This window comes from Lissotriton vulgaris, chromosome 6 (genome assembly GCF_964263255.1).
Source record: "Lissotriton vulgaris chromosome 6, aLisVul1.2, whole genome shotgun sequence".
Lineage (NCBI taxonomy): Eukaryota > Metazoa > Chordata > Amphibia > Caudata > Salamandridae > Lissotriton > Lissotriton vulgaris.
This window is the reverse complement of record NC_141694.1, coordinates 1,269,015,591-1,269,032,336: the sequence shown is the minus strand read 5'-3', so window position 1 is coordinate 1,269,032,336 and position 16,746 is coordinate 1,269,015,591. Positions and strand designations below refer to the sequence as shown.

General features: G+C 45.2%; 2 protein-coding genes across 2 annotated transcripts in view; both read right to left on the bottom strand.

The window, feature by feature from the left end:
* SLC22A3 (solute carrier family 22 member 3) overlaps positions 1-16,746 on the bottom strand; it is an 821,636-nt gene that overhangs the window by 236,221 nt on the left and 568,669 nt on the right. The window lies entirely within an intron of this gene.
* Positions 13,452-15,150, bottom strand: LOC147708749 (uncharacterized). Its single transcript, XM_086927389.1, has 2 exons — positions 14,730-15,150; positions 13,452-14,455 (listed from the first exon to the last, which is right to left on the bottom strand). Exons 1-2 carry the CDS (start codon positions 15,148-15,150, stop codon positions 13,452-13,454), a joined length of 1,425 nt encoding a protein of 474 aa, XP_086783515.1.

Here is a 16,746-nt window from a genome sequence, read left to right as displayed (position 1 = left end):
GCATCCCTGCTGATTTGCAGGGATGCGCCAGTTATTGTAAATATGCCCCCAAGTATTCCCCAAAACATTTGAGAATATCTTCCAACAATATCATTGTTTTGCCCACGATGGGTTCTCCCTCTCCCCACTCGCCCGCCACACCATCTCTTACCCCTGATGATATCCAGAGCTGCCTCACTAATTCAGAAACAGCCAAGCTGTGATTCCGCCAGTATCATATTGCTACTATTGTAGTGTGTACGTACGAAAGAACTGTCCTAGGTGCAAGCAAAACTAGAAAACAAGGTAAACTGCAAAACTAGATTTACAGAAATTGCTAATTTTCACTTTTTTTCAGAAAAAAAGAAAGTTCGTGGTCTGGCACATGGCCATCTGTACACTATTAGAGAGCGAGGAAGGGAGGAAAAAGCATCCCCCTTTTCACTGTTTTTCTATACGACATGTAGTAAGGCCCTTTTGTACCCACTTTGGTTCTCCGCTTCAGTTTTATATTTTACATGTTTTAGCAGACTTTGTTTCAGTTATAATATTTGTGCATGCTTTATTTCTAAGAAGACGCTGTACATGTGCTGTACATGTTGCTTAGTTTTAGGAAGTCTTTCCTGCTATTTAATCTGTACACTTTGTTCAAGACTAAGAACAGAACAAGATATCCTAGTGCTTGCGTTGCCAGTTTGGAGACAGCTTCTAACATCTTGACACATAATTGCATCATAGCTGGACCCTTAATACAGTGTTTTTATTATATAAACAGTGCACTGTCCCTTTACGGGTCAGAGGGGCATTCCTGCCACAACGGTCCTGGAATAAGTGCTGTGATAGACATGCAGCTCTGCTTACGCTGATCTTCCATCCTGTGGAAAGGGAGTGCCAATTCCACATCAGGCCGATTCTTTGGTTCAGTTATCCAGGTAAGGGGACCCAGGCTAAGCTAAGAGATCAGGCAGAGGGTACACCCACTGTGCTCTCAGAGCAGGGGTAGTAATAGCTAGAAATATTTCCTACTGAGGGTTGCCAGTAGGTAGTTATGGTTAGGTCCTAGTTTCCATACGAAAATCGTTTTTTGTTTTGACAAATACCTTTGGTGCAGTTTGACAAATCTTCATACATTTTTCAAGATTAGTAGACAGCTCAGTTTAGCTGTGGTGATGAAAGTTTCAGGGTGATTTGTCAAGCAGGGGCAGAGAAAAAGGGGGGTCCTAAAATGCGTTTTCCTCATGTTAAATCCTATAGAGATTTTAGACAAAACTACAGCTCAAATCGCTGGATGGAAATACACTAAATTTAGCAGAAAGGTAGCTCTCAGTCCAGAAAGAGCCCTTTTTGTTATTTGGTGGAAATCTGTTCAGCAGTTTTTGAGATATATAATAGAAAACTAATTTGGGTATCTAGAGGCGCGAACAGTTCGCAAGTTTAGAAATGAATTGCAAATGCACTCGCCAACAGGAATGCCATGATTGGTTGGCCGCAACCTGAGCAGATAGTTGCTGCAGCCATTTTATGTAACAGGACACTTTCCCAAGAGCTCTATATATTTATTCAAAATAACACACCGGGTCAGGATAGAGCTACCCTGAACCCTTGGCTGGAATATAGGGGTGTTTGAGGAACCCTTTATGTGTAAAACATGTTGAAAACCATTTTTCCATGTGTGATATTCACGAACGCGTTGCGATGGTCAGCACATCCCTGTGCATCCTAACGACAATTTTGCGAATGTCACCAAATAAAAAAACACATTCACAGACTGATCCAGACACTAATCCATTCACTCACAGATGCAATCACACTGTCACACAGCCACTCACAGACCCACTTGCACCCACTCACAGACTCACTCAGAGGCTCTTGCACCCACTCGCAGACCCACTCAGACACTCATGCACCTACTCACAGACCCACTCAGACACTCATGTACCCACTCACACAACTACTCAGAGACTCATGCACCCACTCTCAGACCCATTCAGACACTCATGCACCAACTAACAGGCCAACTCAGGCACTCATGCACTGATTCACAGAGACTCAAGTACCCACTCACACACTCACTCAGATACACACCCACTCAAAGATCCACTTAGAGACCTATGCAGTCCATTCAGAGACTTACATACCAACTAACAGTACTACTGAGAGACCCACACATTGAGTCACACACCACTCAGAGATGCATATGCTCAGTCAGAGACTCATGCACCCATTCACAGATCCACTCAGGGACTCATGCACCCACTCACAGACCCACTCAGAGACTCATGCACCATTCATAGAGTCACTCACAGACTCATGAACCCACTTGCAGACCCACTCAGAGACTGAAACACTCACTCACAGGACCGCTCAGACACTCATGCACCCAATCACAGAACCACTCAGACACTCATGCACCCACTCATAGAACCACTCAGAGACTCACACACCCACTCACAGACCCCCTCAGAGACTCATGCACCCACTCACACACACACGTAGACACTCATGTATCTACTCACACAATCACTCAGTCACATGCACCCACTCACAGACCCCCTTAGAGACTCCTGCACCCTCTTACCCACCCATTCTGAGACTCTCATACTCACTCATAGGCTCACTCAGACTCACAAGCCCACTCACAGACCCACTCAGAGACTCATGCACCCAGTTACAGAACCACACTGAGATCCATGCACCCAATCAGAGACCCAGTAAGACGCTTATGCATCCACTTACAGACCCACTTAGAGACTTATGCACCCACTTACACACCCACTCAGACTCATGTGCCCACTCACAGACCCACACAGAGTCATGTTTCCAGTTATAAACCCACTCAGGGACCAATGCTCCCACTAAGAGACACACTGAGACACTCTCCACCTAGTCACAGACCCACTCAGACATTGATGCATGCACTCCTGGACCCACTCAGAGACTCATGCATCAACTCACAGGCCCACTTAGAGACTCATGCACCCACCCACACAGCCACTCAGAAACTCATGTATCACTCAGAGACCAACTCAGACACTCACACACTGTTGGAAAGTGGGCTTGTTTTCAAATGCCCCTCCCCCAATTTTTGCTCCATTTTAGACAGCCAGATGCTGCTTTTTGACTTTGATAGTGCACTGGGACCTGCTAACCAGGCCATAGTGCCCGCCGTCTTTCCCCTAAAAGTGATGTGAATTGGTACACGCAATTGGCAAGGTACTTTTCCCCCTTTTAAGCCCCTAGTGTATGGTCCAAGTGGTACCCAGGGCAAGGGGGGGAAAGGAGGCACCTGGGCTGCAGCACTGTATTGTGTTACCCTGTGTGAACCAAGTAAAAGTGTGTCTGCAGGTTTGCCATTTCAGCCCTGCATGAGCAGCCTGTCTGCTCGAGAGGGACTCTGCACACATCATGTGCTGCAGAGGTACACCACAGCCTTAATATAAGTAAATCACTCTTAAGATTGTGAATTATATCAAAGGTGTGGGTATATATGTTTATACATATATATCTGTATAGTTATCCTGTAAATCAATGTTTTTCTGATTGTGGTAGGTGGTCTGTAGAGTAATATGAGCTGGCTACCGAGAGAATTTGAGATAGCCAGCTCCATCATGGAAAGACCAAATTGTGTCATGTTTGGTGTCAAACGCTGTGCTTTCTCACCCCCAACAAAATGCTTGTGTCAAGGGTGAGCTGGCATGCACAGGGGTGCTACCCTGAGTGGGTGCCCCCTTAGGATACAATGACCAATTGCATTGGTGGGCTTCCCTGAGCAGTTTGCCTCCACGACAAGGTAGGATGTGCTAGCACTTCTGCTGGATGGACTCAAAGGCCTGGGCAGAATGGAGATCACACTTCCTACCTCCCAGGATGGCTACTGTTTATAGTCATCAAGGCTGTAAGCCACAAAGGCTTTCACCAAACTTGATGTGTAATTCCATGTACCCCACTCGAGGACGAAGCCCTTTCCACCCTGTCCAGCATGACAGGTGGGAAAATTAGTTATTCAGAAGGCGTGCACCTACAAAAGGCTAGCCATTCCTTTAGGGTGGGCTAGGAAGTCAGTACAGCCAAGGAAGTATTCTGCCATGTTAGAAGTCCCTAAATTAGATGACTCTGGGTAGAGAGGTGATGTACACCTACTAGGATTTAAGGGGCTCCCCTAGCACCAGATTCACATTTCTGACTTTGAATCCGAGAAGAGGCACAAAGAAGATGCTGTCGCCGACAACAGGACATTGGACTCTACCACAGCACAAACAAAGGGCACTTAAGTGCCCTGAAGAGACTATATACTGGAACCATGTTTTTGACGTGTGTCATTGGCAAAAGATCTTTGCTCCCAGAAAGAGGAACTCCAGCGGATGCCAAAAACCGAAGCAGACTTCCTTGGATTGGTGGGAGCAGTCACCTACAAGCTGCAGGAAAATCGACGTACTGCGTGACAAGAATTGCGACCCGTTGGGCCTGTCGAGAGTGAGCCCAAAGACAGTTGGTGTCCTACAAAACCTGGAAATGTAGTCTAGCTTTCACCAAGTTTCAAGCTACTACTCCACTCCTCTCACCCTTCAACCGCCGAAGTAACCGTGGACTCCATTTGCAGCAGTCAAGGCTCGGTGATTGCCAATTGGGTGTTTGACCCCTTGAGTGACATCTCCAGCCCAAGAACCTCTCACAACGACTAACTTCGGCAACAACCCTGCTGCTGTGTTCCTACATCCTGCAGTTGGAGTCATCAAGTGTGTGGTAAAGCATCTTTGGTGCAACTTGCCCCAGTGATTGACAGCTAACAGCTACCTCTGTACCCGGAGCCACCAAGCAAGGTAGAAGAAATCCAGCTGTTGAACCTGGGTCCTAGGACCCCAAAGGCCTATATTCTTCATGTGTAAAGAGGAACTCCATCTTCAAGTGTGGTTTTGTCCAGTGCTGCACATTATACAGCTCCTGCGGGTCCCATTCAGCACCAAGGTTAGCCAAGTCACCTCTACACCTGGGCTCCCTGGGTCAGGTAACGAAGTAACGACTATTAGAACTTGGTTCAAGGGGCACGCATGACCTACTACACAAAAGGGTTCATTTGAACTCACACTGCAAGTGACAGAGTGTCACCTGTGTTTTACCCCATTGAATTCAATGGGGCCAGTTTAACAGATTTACTGCATCTATTTTTGTACACTTTAAAAATCCACAACTCCAGTTGTATCTATGATACAAAGTTAATTTTGGTGTCAATATTATATAAAAATATAGTCTATTTCTTTAAATTAGTGTCAGGTTTTTTTTTGAGTCATGTCACTTACTTATTATCAATGTTGGTACTGTGAAATGCTTAACACATGTTCCTCTGAGTATCCCTGACTGCTCTGTGCCACCCCCCCTCCTCCCCCCCGGACTGAGCTATGACTGCTAAGGGTGAATTCAAGGTCCATCTCTGTATATTGTAAGAATATTGCATGGTTAGGCCCCCCAGCCACACCACATAACATTCTACCTTCCAACATTGGTGTTTCAGCAGTAGGAACCTGCATTTCATTTGTACCACCTGACATAAAGTTGTTTTTGCATGGCACAAACAAATCCTTAAATTGTTTTTAGACATAAAGTAAAGATTTTTTTAAGAGTTTTCTAAATACCAGGGGACAGATTTATAAGCCCCTTGCGCCACTCTTGCGTCACTTTTCCTATGTTAAAAGTGACGCAAAAGTGGCACAAGGGGCTTGTGAATCTGCCTCTAGATTTATTAGTAATTGCAAGGACCTTGTGTTGCATCCCTTTTCTAATTGCATTAAACGTTTAAAAAGTGTTTGAGCAAAGTTAGGGTAAAAGGTAAAATAGTTCTTAGTATTTTTAGCCCCTAACTTTATAAAACAAGTACTACATAATGGAGCATGTCCTGAGCCTAGATCAGTCCATTCTCTCAATCCTGAAGATCGATGATCTGGGGGCATAATGCAAACTTAGAGGCATTAGCTTTAGAGAAGCCACTAAGAGAGAGGACCTCGAACAGGGCCTCAGAGACTATGAGGTAGAACATCTTGATAGAGGTGACAACTCCTCTGTTGGTCAGACATCAGAAGAAGATAAGGAGCTGGTCACACCCAAGTTAATGAGGGAGAAGACCTTGATGATCCTGAATCACAGAGCTTCTCTAGGCCTCCTACAACAGTGGAAAGTGACAGAGGTCACTCTAGAATCCACTCCGTTGGTAGGAAGATAGGAAACCTCCATGACCAGCTTGATAAACTCTCCTTGAAGGAGAAAAGAGTGGAACTGGAAGAGAGGAAAGTAGCCCTGGAGGAAAAGAGGGTTAGATGGGGCCTAGTCCCCAAGGATGGTGGCAGCAACAAAGGTAAAGAGGAGTCTTTTGACTCTAAGATCCCCAAAGGGATTGTCCCTAGGTTTAGTAATGGAGATGACATAACCAAGTGGTTTGTAGTTTATGAGAGAGCTTGCAGCACGAGGAAGGTAGGTCACCAACACTGGGGCTCTCTACTTTGGGAGTTATTCTCAGTGAAGAGCAGAGTTAAATGTGGCGGAGTCCAATTCAGACATGAAGGAGACAATTATTGAGGGGTTTGGACTCGCCACAAGAGGAGTACAGAGTGAAGTTCAAAGAGTCCCAGAAAAGACAGGATCAGACCTGTTGGGACCATTTTGCCTCCTCAGTCAAAGCACTGGATGGGTTGATTGTAGTTAATAAAGTGAATACTTATGGTGGGCTGTATAGTTTGATTATGAAGGAGCACATTTTGAGTAACTGTACCACAGAGTTATTGAAACAGCATCTGGTAGATTCTGATTTGACTTCCCAACCGATTTGAGGAAGAAAGCAGGTAAGTGGGTAAGATCAAGAGTACCCATGAAGACCCAGGGAGGTGACTCCAAACAAGGGGGTGGGAAGATTAGGCCCACAAAAGTTAAAGGAGGAAGGTGGTAAGCCCACCAAACAGACTCCCTCAGGACCAGAGAACGTTAAAAAGGTGGAGTAAACCCCTCTCCAACTCTGACGAGCAGAGGCTGGGGGACACATGACTTAAAAAGTTTCTGGAAAACAGGCTTTGTTTTTACTGCCGCAAAAACTACCGTTGATGGACAGAATGCAGAACAATGTCCTACATTCACCCCAGTACAGAGATCTGGGCCTAAATCCATCGTTTTTTTGCAGTCCACACCACCCCAGTTCAGACATGGCCAAAAGTGGAGGGGTTTTGCCTGTATTGTACACTAATCCTTACGGGCAGTAGGAGACACCATGGCTGAGTAAGGTCTTGATGAATGGTGTGTTGAGCATTGATACAGTGGCAAGAAAATTGCAGCTCTGAAGAAATTGCCTAAAAAGTTGATAAGGCACTGAAACATGTTGGCTTGTGGTTTTGGGATGCATGCTTAGCAGCCAACCTCGCTTTTTAACCTGATAGGTTGCACGAAGTTAAAGAATAAAAGTGATAGTTACGTGCATACCTATGCTTTTTAATTACACATTTTGAGAATTTGTTTGTTTTTCACTTTTTCACTGCACTTATAATTTTTTGTTGGACACATTTATTTTGGGCTTGATGACCGCCAATGATGAGAATAGGGCTTATCTGGTGAGTACTGATCAGGTACCCGGAGGTGGTTTGCCCGTGAGGGGTCATCTCGCCTTTACACACTTGTTTCACAGTAGTTACACACTATTGTTTGGTTCATTCATTCAGACTGTCTCAGTTGGGATGGAGGTTTTTTAAGTTGGCAAATAAACGTTGTACTCTCTACCCCAATTGCATATAAGAAAGGGGAAATAATTGTAAAATTGCAATACGATGTACACGTTTGAACATATATAAAGTTGCCTAAGAGGACCCGGTCATTGTTGTTTGGATGACTAGTGAGGCTTTGCCTGTTCCTGAAGAAGTCCTGGACAGTCAGGCAGCTGTGCAGAAAAAGGGTATTATCCCTGCTCTGACATAAGGGAGAGTGGAAGAAGGGTGCCTGCCACAAGGTGTGGTTATCCGCCATTCAGAACAGCAAGAGAGGTTCCAAGAACCCACAGTGGCCCCTGAGGCAGCTCAGCCCTTTGTCAGTGAAGAGCTCAAGGTTTGGTTTTTAGATACTGACAGCTGTCAGTACCCTCTGCTGGGTGCTTGGCTTCATGGCTGCACTCTCCTTGGCATGGCAGGCAGGCAGACCCTATAGCCAAATGCAACTTAGACCCCCTGACCCTGCTGGTCATGGTGGGGTTACTCAAGTGTTGGGTAACCTCATTGGGTAAGCTAGGTGCCGCCTCAGCTAAGATAGGGATAAGTGAGGTCGACACCTCACTATCCAAGGTAAAAGGGGAAAAGGAAAATAAAACATGTATAACAAAGGTTAGTTTTAAAATGGGTGCTGTCACTGTTGAGGTGGGTCGGCCTCCCAGAGGGAGTGACCTTGCAGAGAGGATATGAGACGGAGTAGGCCCTGCGATAAAATAGCCAGTTTCCTTCCTGCTTCCTCACTTAACAAGCCAGGTACACTGTCCCAGGGGTGCGTTGAGTCAACTGGGCGAGTTGGCTGGGAAGAGGTCATGTTGTAAACTAGGTTTCATTGCAGATGCCCTTCACTTTTTGCCCATTTTAGACTGCTAGATGCTGGTTTTCGACTCTGATAGTGCACTGGGATCTGCTAACTCCTGCCGCCCTTCAGCCACCGGAGTAACTGTGGATTCATTTGTTGGGTGATCGACCCCTTGAGTGACATCTCCAGACCAAGAGCCGCTCACAATGACAGCTACTGCTGTCAGGAACGACCCCCCTGCTGTGTTCTCCATCCTGAAGTTAGAGTGGAGTATGGGGTAAAGCATATTTGGCGTGACCTGGCCCGGTGATTGACAGTATGCCAGCTACATCTGCACCCAGAGCTGCTGAGCAAGGTAGAAGAAATCCAGCAGTTGAACCTGGGTCCTAGAACCCCAAGGCCTCAACTCTCAATGGGCAGAGAGGAACTAAATCTCCAAGTGTGGTTTTGTCAAGTGCTGGAAGTTTGACAGCTCCAGCAGATAACGCTCAGTACCAAGGACAGCCAAGCCACCTCTGCACCCGGTCTCGCTGGGCTGGGCAAGGTAATGAAGAAATGACTGTTTGAACTTGGTATAGGGACCAGCATGACCGTATATATATGAGGGTTTGTTTGAACTCACCCTCCAAGTGGCCGAGTGTCACTTGTGTTTTCCCCTATTGACGTCAATGAGATCAGTTTGATAGATTCACTACGTCTATTTTTGAGCACTTTAAAAATCCACAACTCCAGTTGTATGTAAGATACTAAGTTCATTTTGGTGTCAATATTTATATAAAAAATAGTCTCATTTTATACATTGGTGTCAAGGTTTCTTTTGAGTCGTGTCACTTGTTATCAATGTTGCCACTGTAAAATGCTTCACACATGTTCCTCTGAGTATGAATGACTGTGTATTTTGAGAATATTGCATGGGAAGGCCCCCCCAGCCATACCACATAACATTCTACCTTGCAACACATGCCCACTCACAGACCCACTCAAACACTCACACATCCATTCACAAACCTATTCAGACACTCACATGCCCACTCAGACACTCATGCTTCCACTCGCAGGTCCACTCAGTCTCATGTACCCACTCACAGACCCACTCAGAGACGTATTCACCCACTCAAAGGCCCACTCAGAGACTCATGCACCCACTCACAGACCCACTTGTGCACCCACTCACACACTCACTCACGCAGAGACTCAGAAACCCACTCACAGACCCACTTAGAGACTCACACATCCTGTTTATAAAAAAGAATGCCTACAGTACAAGAAACAGTAAATTAAGTCTTAATAAATAGTAAATCAGTATTATAAACAAACACTACAAATTAACTGAAAAAACTAAACATTAGAGGGACATAATACTTTAGAAATTGAATTTGAAATACCTTTGAAATTCACTAAAAAATAAAGGTTACAGGGAGGAAACAGTTAGGAAATAGAAATAAAAAAAACAAAAGAATTAAGTGAAAAAAAACAAATGTTACAGGGATGTTATAGTTAGGGTCACTCGTACAAAACCAGTGAAATTCAGCAGTTATAGTTACCCAAGCTAACTATAACTTACGCCCTCACAATGCACTGCTTATGACCTCACATACAACATTATGCATGACATGGTCAGTGACTTTTCTGATGACATCTGAAATGACACCACTGGTGACATCATCCACAGAACCACTAACAAACTCACTCACATGCCCAAATAACTACTCATATGCCCACTCACACAGCCATACAACCAGCCACATACCCATTCACAGACACATACCAGCACTCCATACCCACTCACTCCTCAATAGAGGTACGCGCACACTGACCCACTCACTTGTACAGCCACTCACACAACCATTCACTCACCCATACAGCCACTCATACAACCAGTCACTCACCGGTACAGCAGTCACATAGCTGCACACTCACCCGTACAGCTACTCATGCAGGTTAGTATATAGGTTTAACACCCGTAAACACTTAAAAACACTTACACTCACTTGATGATGTCATCAATGATGTCATTTAAGATGTCATCAGTGATGTCACTGACCATGTTATGAGTGATGTAATATGTGAGGTCATAAAACATACATTTGGGGACCCCCTCTTAATTTATTTGGAGCCAGGGAGAAGAGAGGAAAGTATACATACAAAAAAGGAAGTTTCCCTCATGGCCATCATACTTTTTTTCATTATAACATAGTTCATATCAATGTATTATGTCCTTCAAGATATGCCAGTAACACTTTTTATTTTTGGTATATTTTTCCAAACTTTATTTCATTTTTTAGGATATATGTCAAAAACCTTTTTAAAAATTATTCTTACTTTTTTTTGGAATTTTTTTTCTTATAAATTCATTATATTTTTCTTAGTCCATTTTTCAACATTTCAAATTTCTATACACAAACAATAAATAAAGTAAAAACCACCCTGATATCATCATTCATACCACTTATTCATACATACATGTACCACTCATTCATTCCTCGTCCAAACACTCTTTTCTGTACATAAGGTTTTAGCAGAGAATCACTCTGTCTAAGTGAAGACCACAGAATGTTATGTGGGAATCCACGCCAGGTCTACGCGCGTTTCGGTGGGTTTTGTACCACCTTCTTCAGGACCTCAACAGCATCACTTTCTTCTTGTCAGGTGGGTATGGGGTATCCAGTGCAGCAGTTTCTTATTGTAGCAATCTTTACGTATACTTATTTTCGAAACGGCTGTACTTGTTCCGATAATTTACAGCTGATGTCCTCAACAGGTTTCTTTTAATACAACAATTTTTAAAGTAGCAGTCTTTCCTCGAACTTATTCTTAGTACAGCTTCACTTTTCCAGATATTTGCTGCTCTTATCTTCACCGAAATGTTTCTTATTTTCCTCGTCTTTTCACAGTCCTTTCCTATGGTTAGTGTTTTCGTTACTTAGATGGTCACAACTGAGGTTTTAATTATGAAGCAATATTTTTCAAAATACCAAGTTTTTATAGCAGAGTCGTTTGCAGCCGTACGCCCGAGAGACAGCAACGTGAATATGTGAGGTCATAACTAGGGCATTGCGGGGGTGTAAGTTATAGTTAACTCAGGTAACTATGGGCCCGATGTAGGTAGGCCGTTACCGATCGGTAACGGCCGAAAATACCGATTTTCGGCCCTTACCGATCGGTATACAGCCATCGAGATGTAGGGCAATGAAAATCGTCCAAATCGGTATATATACCGAATCGGAATGGCTACAGAATCGGAAATAATCCGATTCGGAAATACCCCGAATCGGACAGAGAACGATTCGGTAACATACCGATTCGTTAAAAATACTGAATCGGTATATGTACCGAATCGGTAGTGACACCGATTCGGAAAAAAAAACCGATTTGGTCCATGTATCGAATCGGTAGAGACAGCGAATCGGAAAAATGCCGAATCGGATAACCTACAGATTCGGTAGAGTTACCGATTCGGCAAATCTCCGATTCGGACAGAGAGAGAGATGTAGGGAAGCATAGAAATACCGATTTTGGCTCAAAATCGGTATTTCAAAATCGGTATTTACCATGGATTACAATCAGGTGGTAACCAACTTCAACCTATAAAAATAGACCCAAAATGCATTGCAACTTGCAGGATGGCTGCTTTTTATGTCATTGCAAGGCGGCTACGGCTACAGCAGGAAGGAGAGAGGGAATGGCAAAGAGAGGAACAGGTCTACAGACAGAGGATCACCCTGTTCATGCTCACAGAGGCAGAGATCCTACAGAGGTACAGGCTGGACTCAGACACCATTCTGGAGCTCATCAGGGACCTCAAACCACTGTTGGACCACCCCACACCAAGGGCACACGCCATCCCAGCGCACGTGCAGGTGCTATGCAGCCTACACCTGCTTGCGTCTGGCAGCTATCAAAGTGGAGTAGCTGCGGTAGGAGGGGTGACCCAGAGCAGCCTGTCAAGGATTTTCCACAAATTCCTTGACGCCATGATACAGAGGATGGACCAATACATCTCTTTCCCTGCAACCCACGCGGAACTGGTACAAACAAAAGCTGACTTTTACCAGATGGCACAATTTCCCCAAATCATTGGCTGCATAGATGGCACGCACATTCCGATTTGCCCCCCTGCTGACACAGAATACATATACCGCAATAGGAAGTCTACGCACACCATCAATGTTCAGGTGATCTGCAATGCGAAGTGCACCATCACAGACCTGGTCGCAAAATTCCCAGGGAGTACCCACGACTCCTACATTTTTCAACAGAGCGGCATCTATGCACGGCTGACGGCTGGCGAATTTGGTGAAGGATACCTCCTAGGTGAGACACATCATCAGACCCCCATAACACAAAGTAGCTAAGTGAAATACATGTATGCATGTGAGTAATGTTACCCCTTTTCCTTCTAGGCGACAGTGCATATGCCCTCCGCTCATTCATACTCACCCCCTACCTCAACCCCTCTACACCCAGCCAAAGGAGGTATAACCGGTCCCACAAAAGCACAAGGAATGTAGTTGAACGGACCTTTGGCATCTGGAAAAGCAGATTCAGATGCTTGCACAAGAGTGGAGGTGCAAGGCAGTATACCCCCATCACCTGCTGCAAGATCATAGCTGTCTGTGCAATGTTGCACAACCTTGCGGTGAAGAAGGGCACTGAGGTGGAGTTGTCAGACTATGAGGACCATGACGATGACGTTGCTGTGCCACAAACACAACCTGCTGGGGTGTCTACGCCAAGTGATGGCAGATACAGACGTGAGGAGATTACAGAAAACTATTTCTGAGTGAATACAGATGCACAGACAGGTCAATGGTTGTAAGGAAATGAAATTTTTAATAATGTTGCAACACCGTTACTGCACTGATGTGCAACAAAAGAAAATGTTAACAAAAAGTGGTTCAATGTCAATTGTCCGGGTTGCCTCACCCGCCCTGGCAAGCTTATTTTTTGCTGCGCTTAGCAGCCCCACTGGGATGTGCCTCTCCCCCTTCTGCATGTCCAGCAGCTTCAGCAGAGCGCCTGGTGCTCCGGCGCGGCTTTGACACTGCGCTGGCCGGGCTGCTGCGGCTGCTGCTGTCCCCAGCCTCGCCCAGGCCCAGGGCTGGATTGACCACAGTGTTTGAAATTATAAGTGCCTCCATGGCGGTCGTAATGCGGGCCATGCCCCTGGTGACCTCTGCGGTGTTCTGGGTCAGGCTGGCCTCCATATTTGCCCCACGTTGGCATAGCTGTGCTGTAGCAGCAGCAAGGCGGTTTATTGACCTATTGTGCATGCGGGCATCCCTGCGGCGTGAGTGCTCGTGCTCGTCCAGTTTTGTACATAGCTGCGTGATGGCTGTGGTCATACGGCCAAGACCTGTAGCAATTTCCTTATTGCTTTCTACAAATGTCTTAAAGCCCTGCGCCATCTCTCCCATTTGCAGGTTATGCTGCCGCAGCTGGCGCTGGCAGGCCAAGATGGATTTCGCCTGCATCCGCTGTATCTTTACCATGCTGCCCTCCAGCCTTTGAAAGACGCTGCCCTCCCGTGCTGGAAGTGCAGTGCTGGATGTTGTACGCCTCCGGGGATTGCTGCTGCCCTGCTGTGTGGGCTGGGGTGCCACAGGTGTAACTGTGTTGGTAGCTGGGGCCTGTCCCGCTGCTCCCTCGATAGGGTTCAATGGAGCTACAACAATACTCCTGGCAGGAGATGTGGCAGGTGCAGGGTGGCTCGGTGTTGGTGAGTTCTCTGGGGAGAACAGCAATGGGGGCGTGCCAGATATTCGGGGGGAGTGTAGAAATGTGAAGGAATGTCCAAGGTCTTCCTCATTTCCCTGGGCACTGGTGTTCTCATCCTCCTCCTCCTCCAGGGCTGCTTGACTAGTGCTTGGCCCTGCCACCGCACTGGAAGATGTTGCTGGTGCTGGTGCCTCAGTTGCTCCTGCTCCTCCGCCTGATGGTGCCCCTAGGTATAAAGAAGCATTTGTGAATTGAGTGCTGATGTATTACAGTCACTACAATTAAAGCATTGCACATATCATTTCAAATACTTTGATTCAGTTCCACTGTTCTTTTAATTATGCTTCTGCACTGGCATTTTTGCCTACTTCTGCTGACTACATTTACCATGATGCATTTCTCTTGTCTGTTGGTAGCAGTACTGGGCTGGGGTTTGGCTGTGCATTGTGTCTAAAGGGGAGGTGTCTGGTAGGGTGTGTCATGATGCGCATGCTTCTTACCTTTAGCTGTAGCTCTTGCTGAGCTATCCAGGTTCCCAACTCCAACCACACTCTCCCTCTCGATGGTAGTCGCCACTAGTTCCTCCAGCTCAGTGAGGGGTGGCGCCGAGTTCCTGCCTCCACCAGTAAGTCCAGCTTGCCTCTGCAGCTCTGCCAGTTTCCGCTTTGTTAGGTTGCGGATATCATAGAACCTCTTTTTGAGGTCATCAAGGCTCCTGGGGGTAACTCCAACAGAGTTTACTTTCTCCCCAATATCGGTCCACAGCCTCCTCTTTGTGCTCTCAGGTACAGTGAGGGACAGCCTCCCAAACAGCTGCCTGTGTACCCTCACCACCTCCTCCACCAACACTTGCAGCTCCATGGTGCTGAATTTAGGTTTCCTCTTCTGCACAGCCTTCTGGCTCTCACTGCTGCTAGCCATCTTTCACAGTGCTCTGGATCCTGCTTCCACTGCTGCTCACTGTGAATGCTCAGCTCAGGCTGCCTCTCCAGAAAGTTCTTAATGAGCTGCACCTGCCTGGGTAGCCACTCCCTGCTAGGGTGGGGGAGGGTGGATCCACCTCATTGGCTGTTGTCTCTGGTTTCAGTTTGACTAGCTTGCCGAATCGGCATTCACCGATTCGGTATTTACCGAATCGGATTTTACCGATTCGGATTTTACCGATTCGGAAATTCCCGATTCGGTATTTGCAATGCGTTCCTATGGGCCTTTTGGCCATGGGGGTATATAGCGATTACCGAATCGGTATTTGCCGATTCGGTTGTAGCCGAATCGGTAAATTCCGATTCGGTGGATGCCGATTCGGTACGTATCGAATCACAATACCGATTCGGTACGTATCGAATCACAATACCGATAACGACCGAATCGGTATTTTTCCGATTTTTTTTCTCTACATCTCATTTTCCGATTTCAAAATACCGATTCGGTGCAATTCGGTATTTTGAAATCGGAAAATGCGTTTTACCTACATCGGGCCCTTTAACTGCTGAATGGTTTTGTACGAGTGAGATCAGAACCTAACTATAACATCCGCATAACCTTTAGTTTTTTCAGTGAATAAAGTCAAATATATATATATATATATATATATTCACTGAAAAAACCATAGGTTTGACACCAGTTATAGTTAGCTGGAAATTTTACTGTCATAAAACCATTGAAATTCCCACGTTATAGTTAGTTGGACTCACTATAACTTGCGCGCCTGCAATGCACTGCTGATGACGTCACATATTACATCACTCATGACATGGTCAGTGACATCACTCATGACATCACTGATGACACCATCCTTGTGACAGAGTGACAGACCTCCTTTCAGTGTAATGTAACCCTTGAAACACATATTCAAAAATAGAAACTAAAAATTTAAAAAAAATGGAGATACCCATACCAGTTACAACAACCAATTCAGTAATTCCACCATCTATATACACATCCACTCATTCACCAACAGTTCTATATAGTCACTCACACATATTTATTTTTCAGAAAGACACACATTCACTGGATGGTGTCATCAGTGATGTCATGAGTGATGTCACTGACCATGTCATGAGTGATGTAATATGTGACGTCATCAGCAGTGCATTGCAGGCGCGCAAGTTATAGTGAGTCCAACTAACTATAACGTGGGAATTTCAATGGTTTTATGTCAGTAAAATTTCCAGCTAACTATAACTGGTGTCAAACCTATGGTTTTTTCAGTGAATTTAATAGGTTTTTTAAATGCTAATTCCTAATTATAACTGGTGTGAAACCTATGGTTTTTTCTGTGAATTTCATAGTTTTTTTAAATGCTAATTCCTAACTATATATAGGGCCTCAAACCTATGTTTTTTTCATTGAATTTCAAAGGTTTTTTAATAGCAAATTTCTATAGCTATGAAATATAATATTTTTTATAATGAATCCTATATTGTACATTTATGTAATACTATTTTTTGTATGTATATTGTTCTTTTTTTGTGTGCCCTGGAGCGCGCCCAGTGTGCGTACCAGTGAGCGCACCAG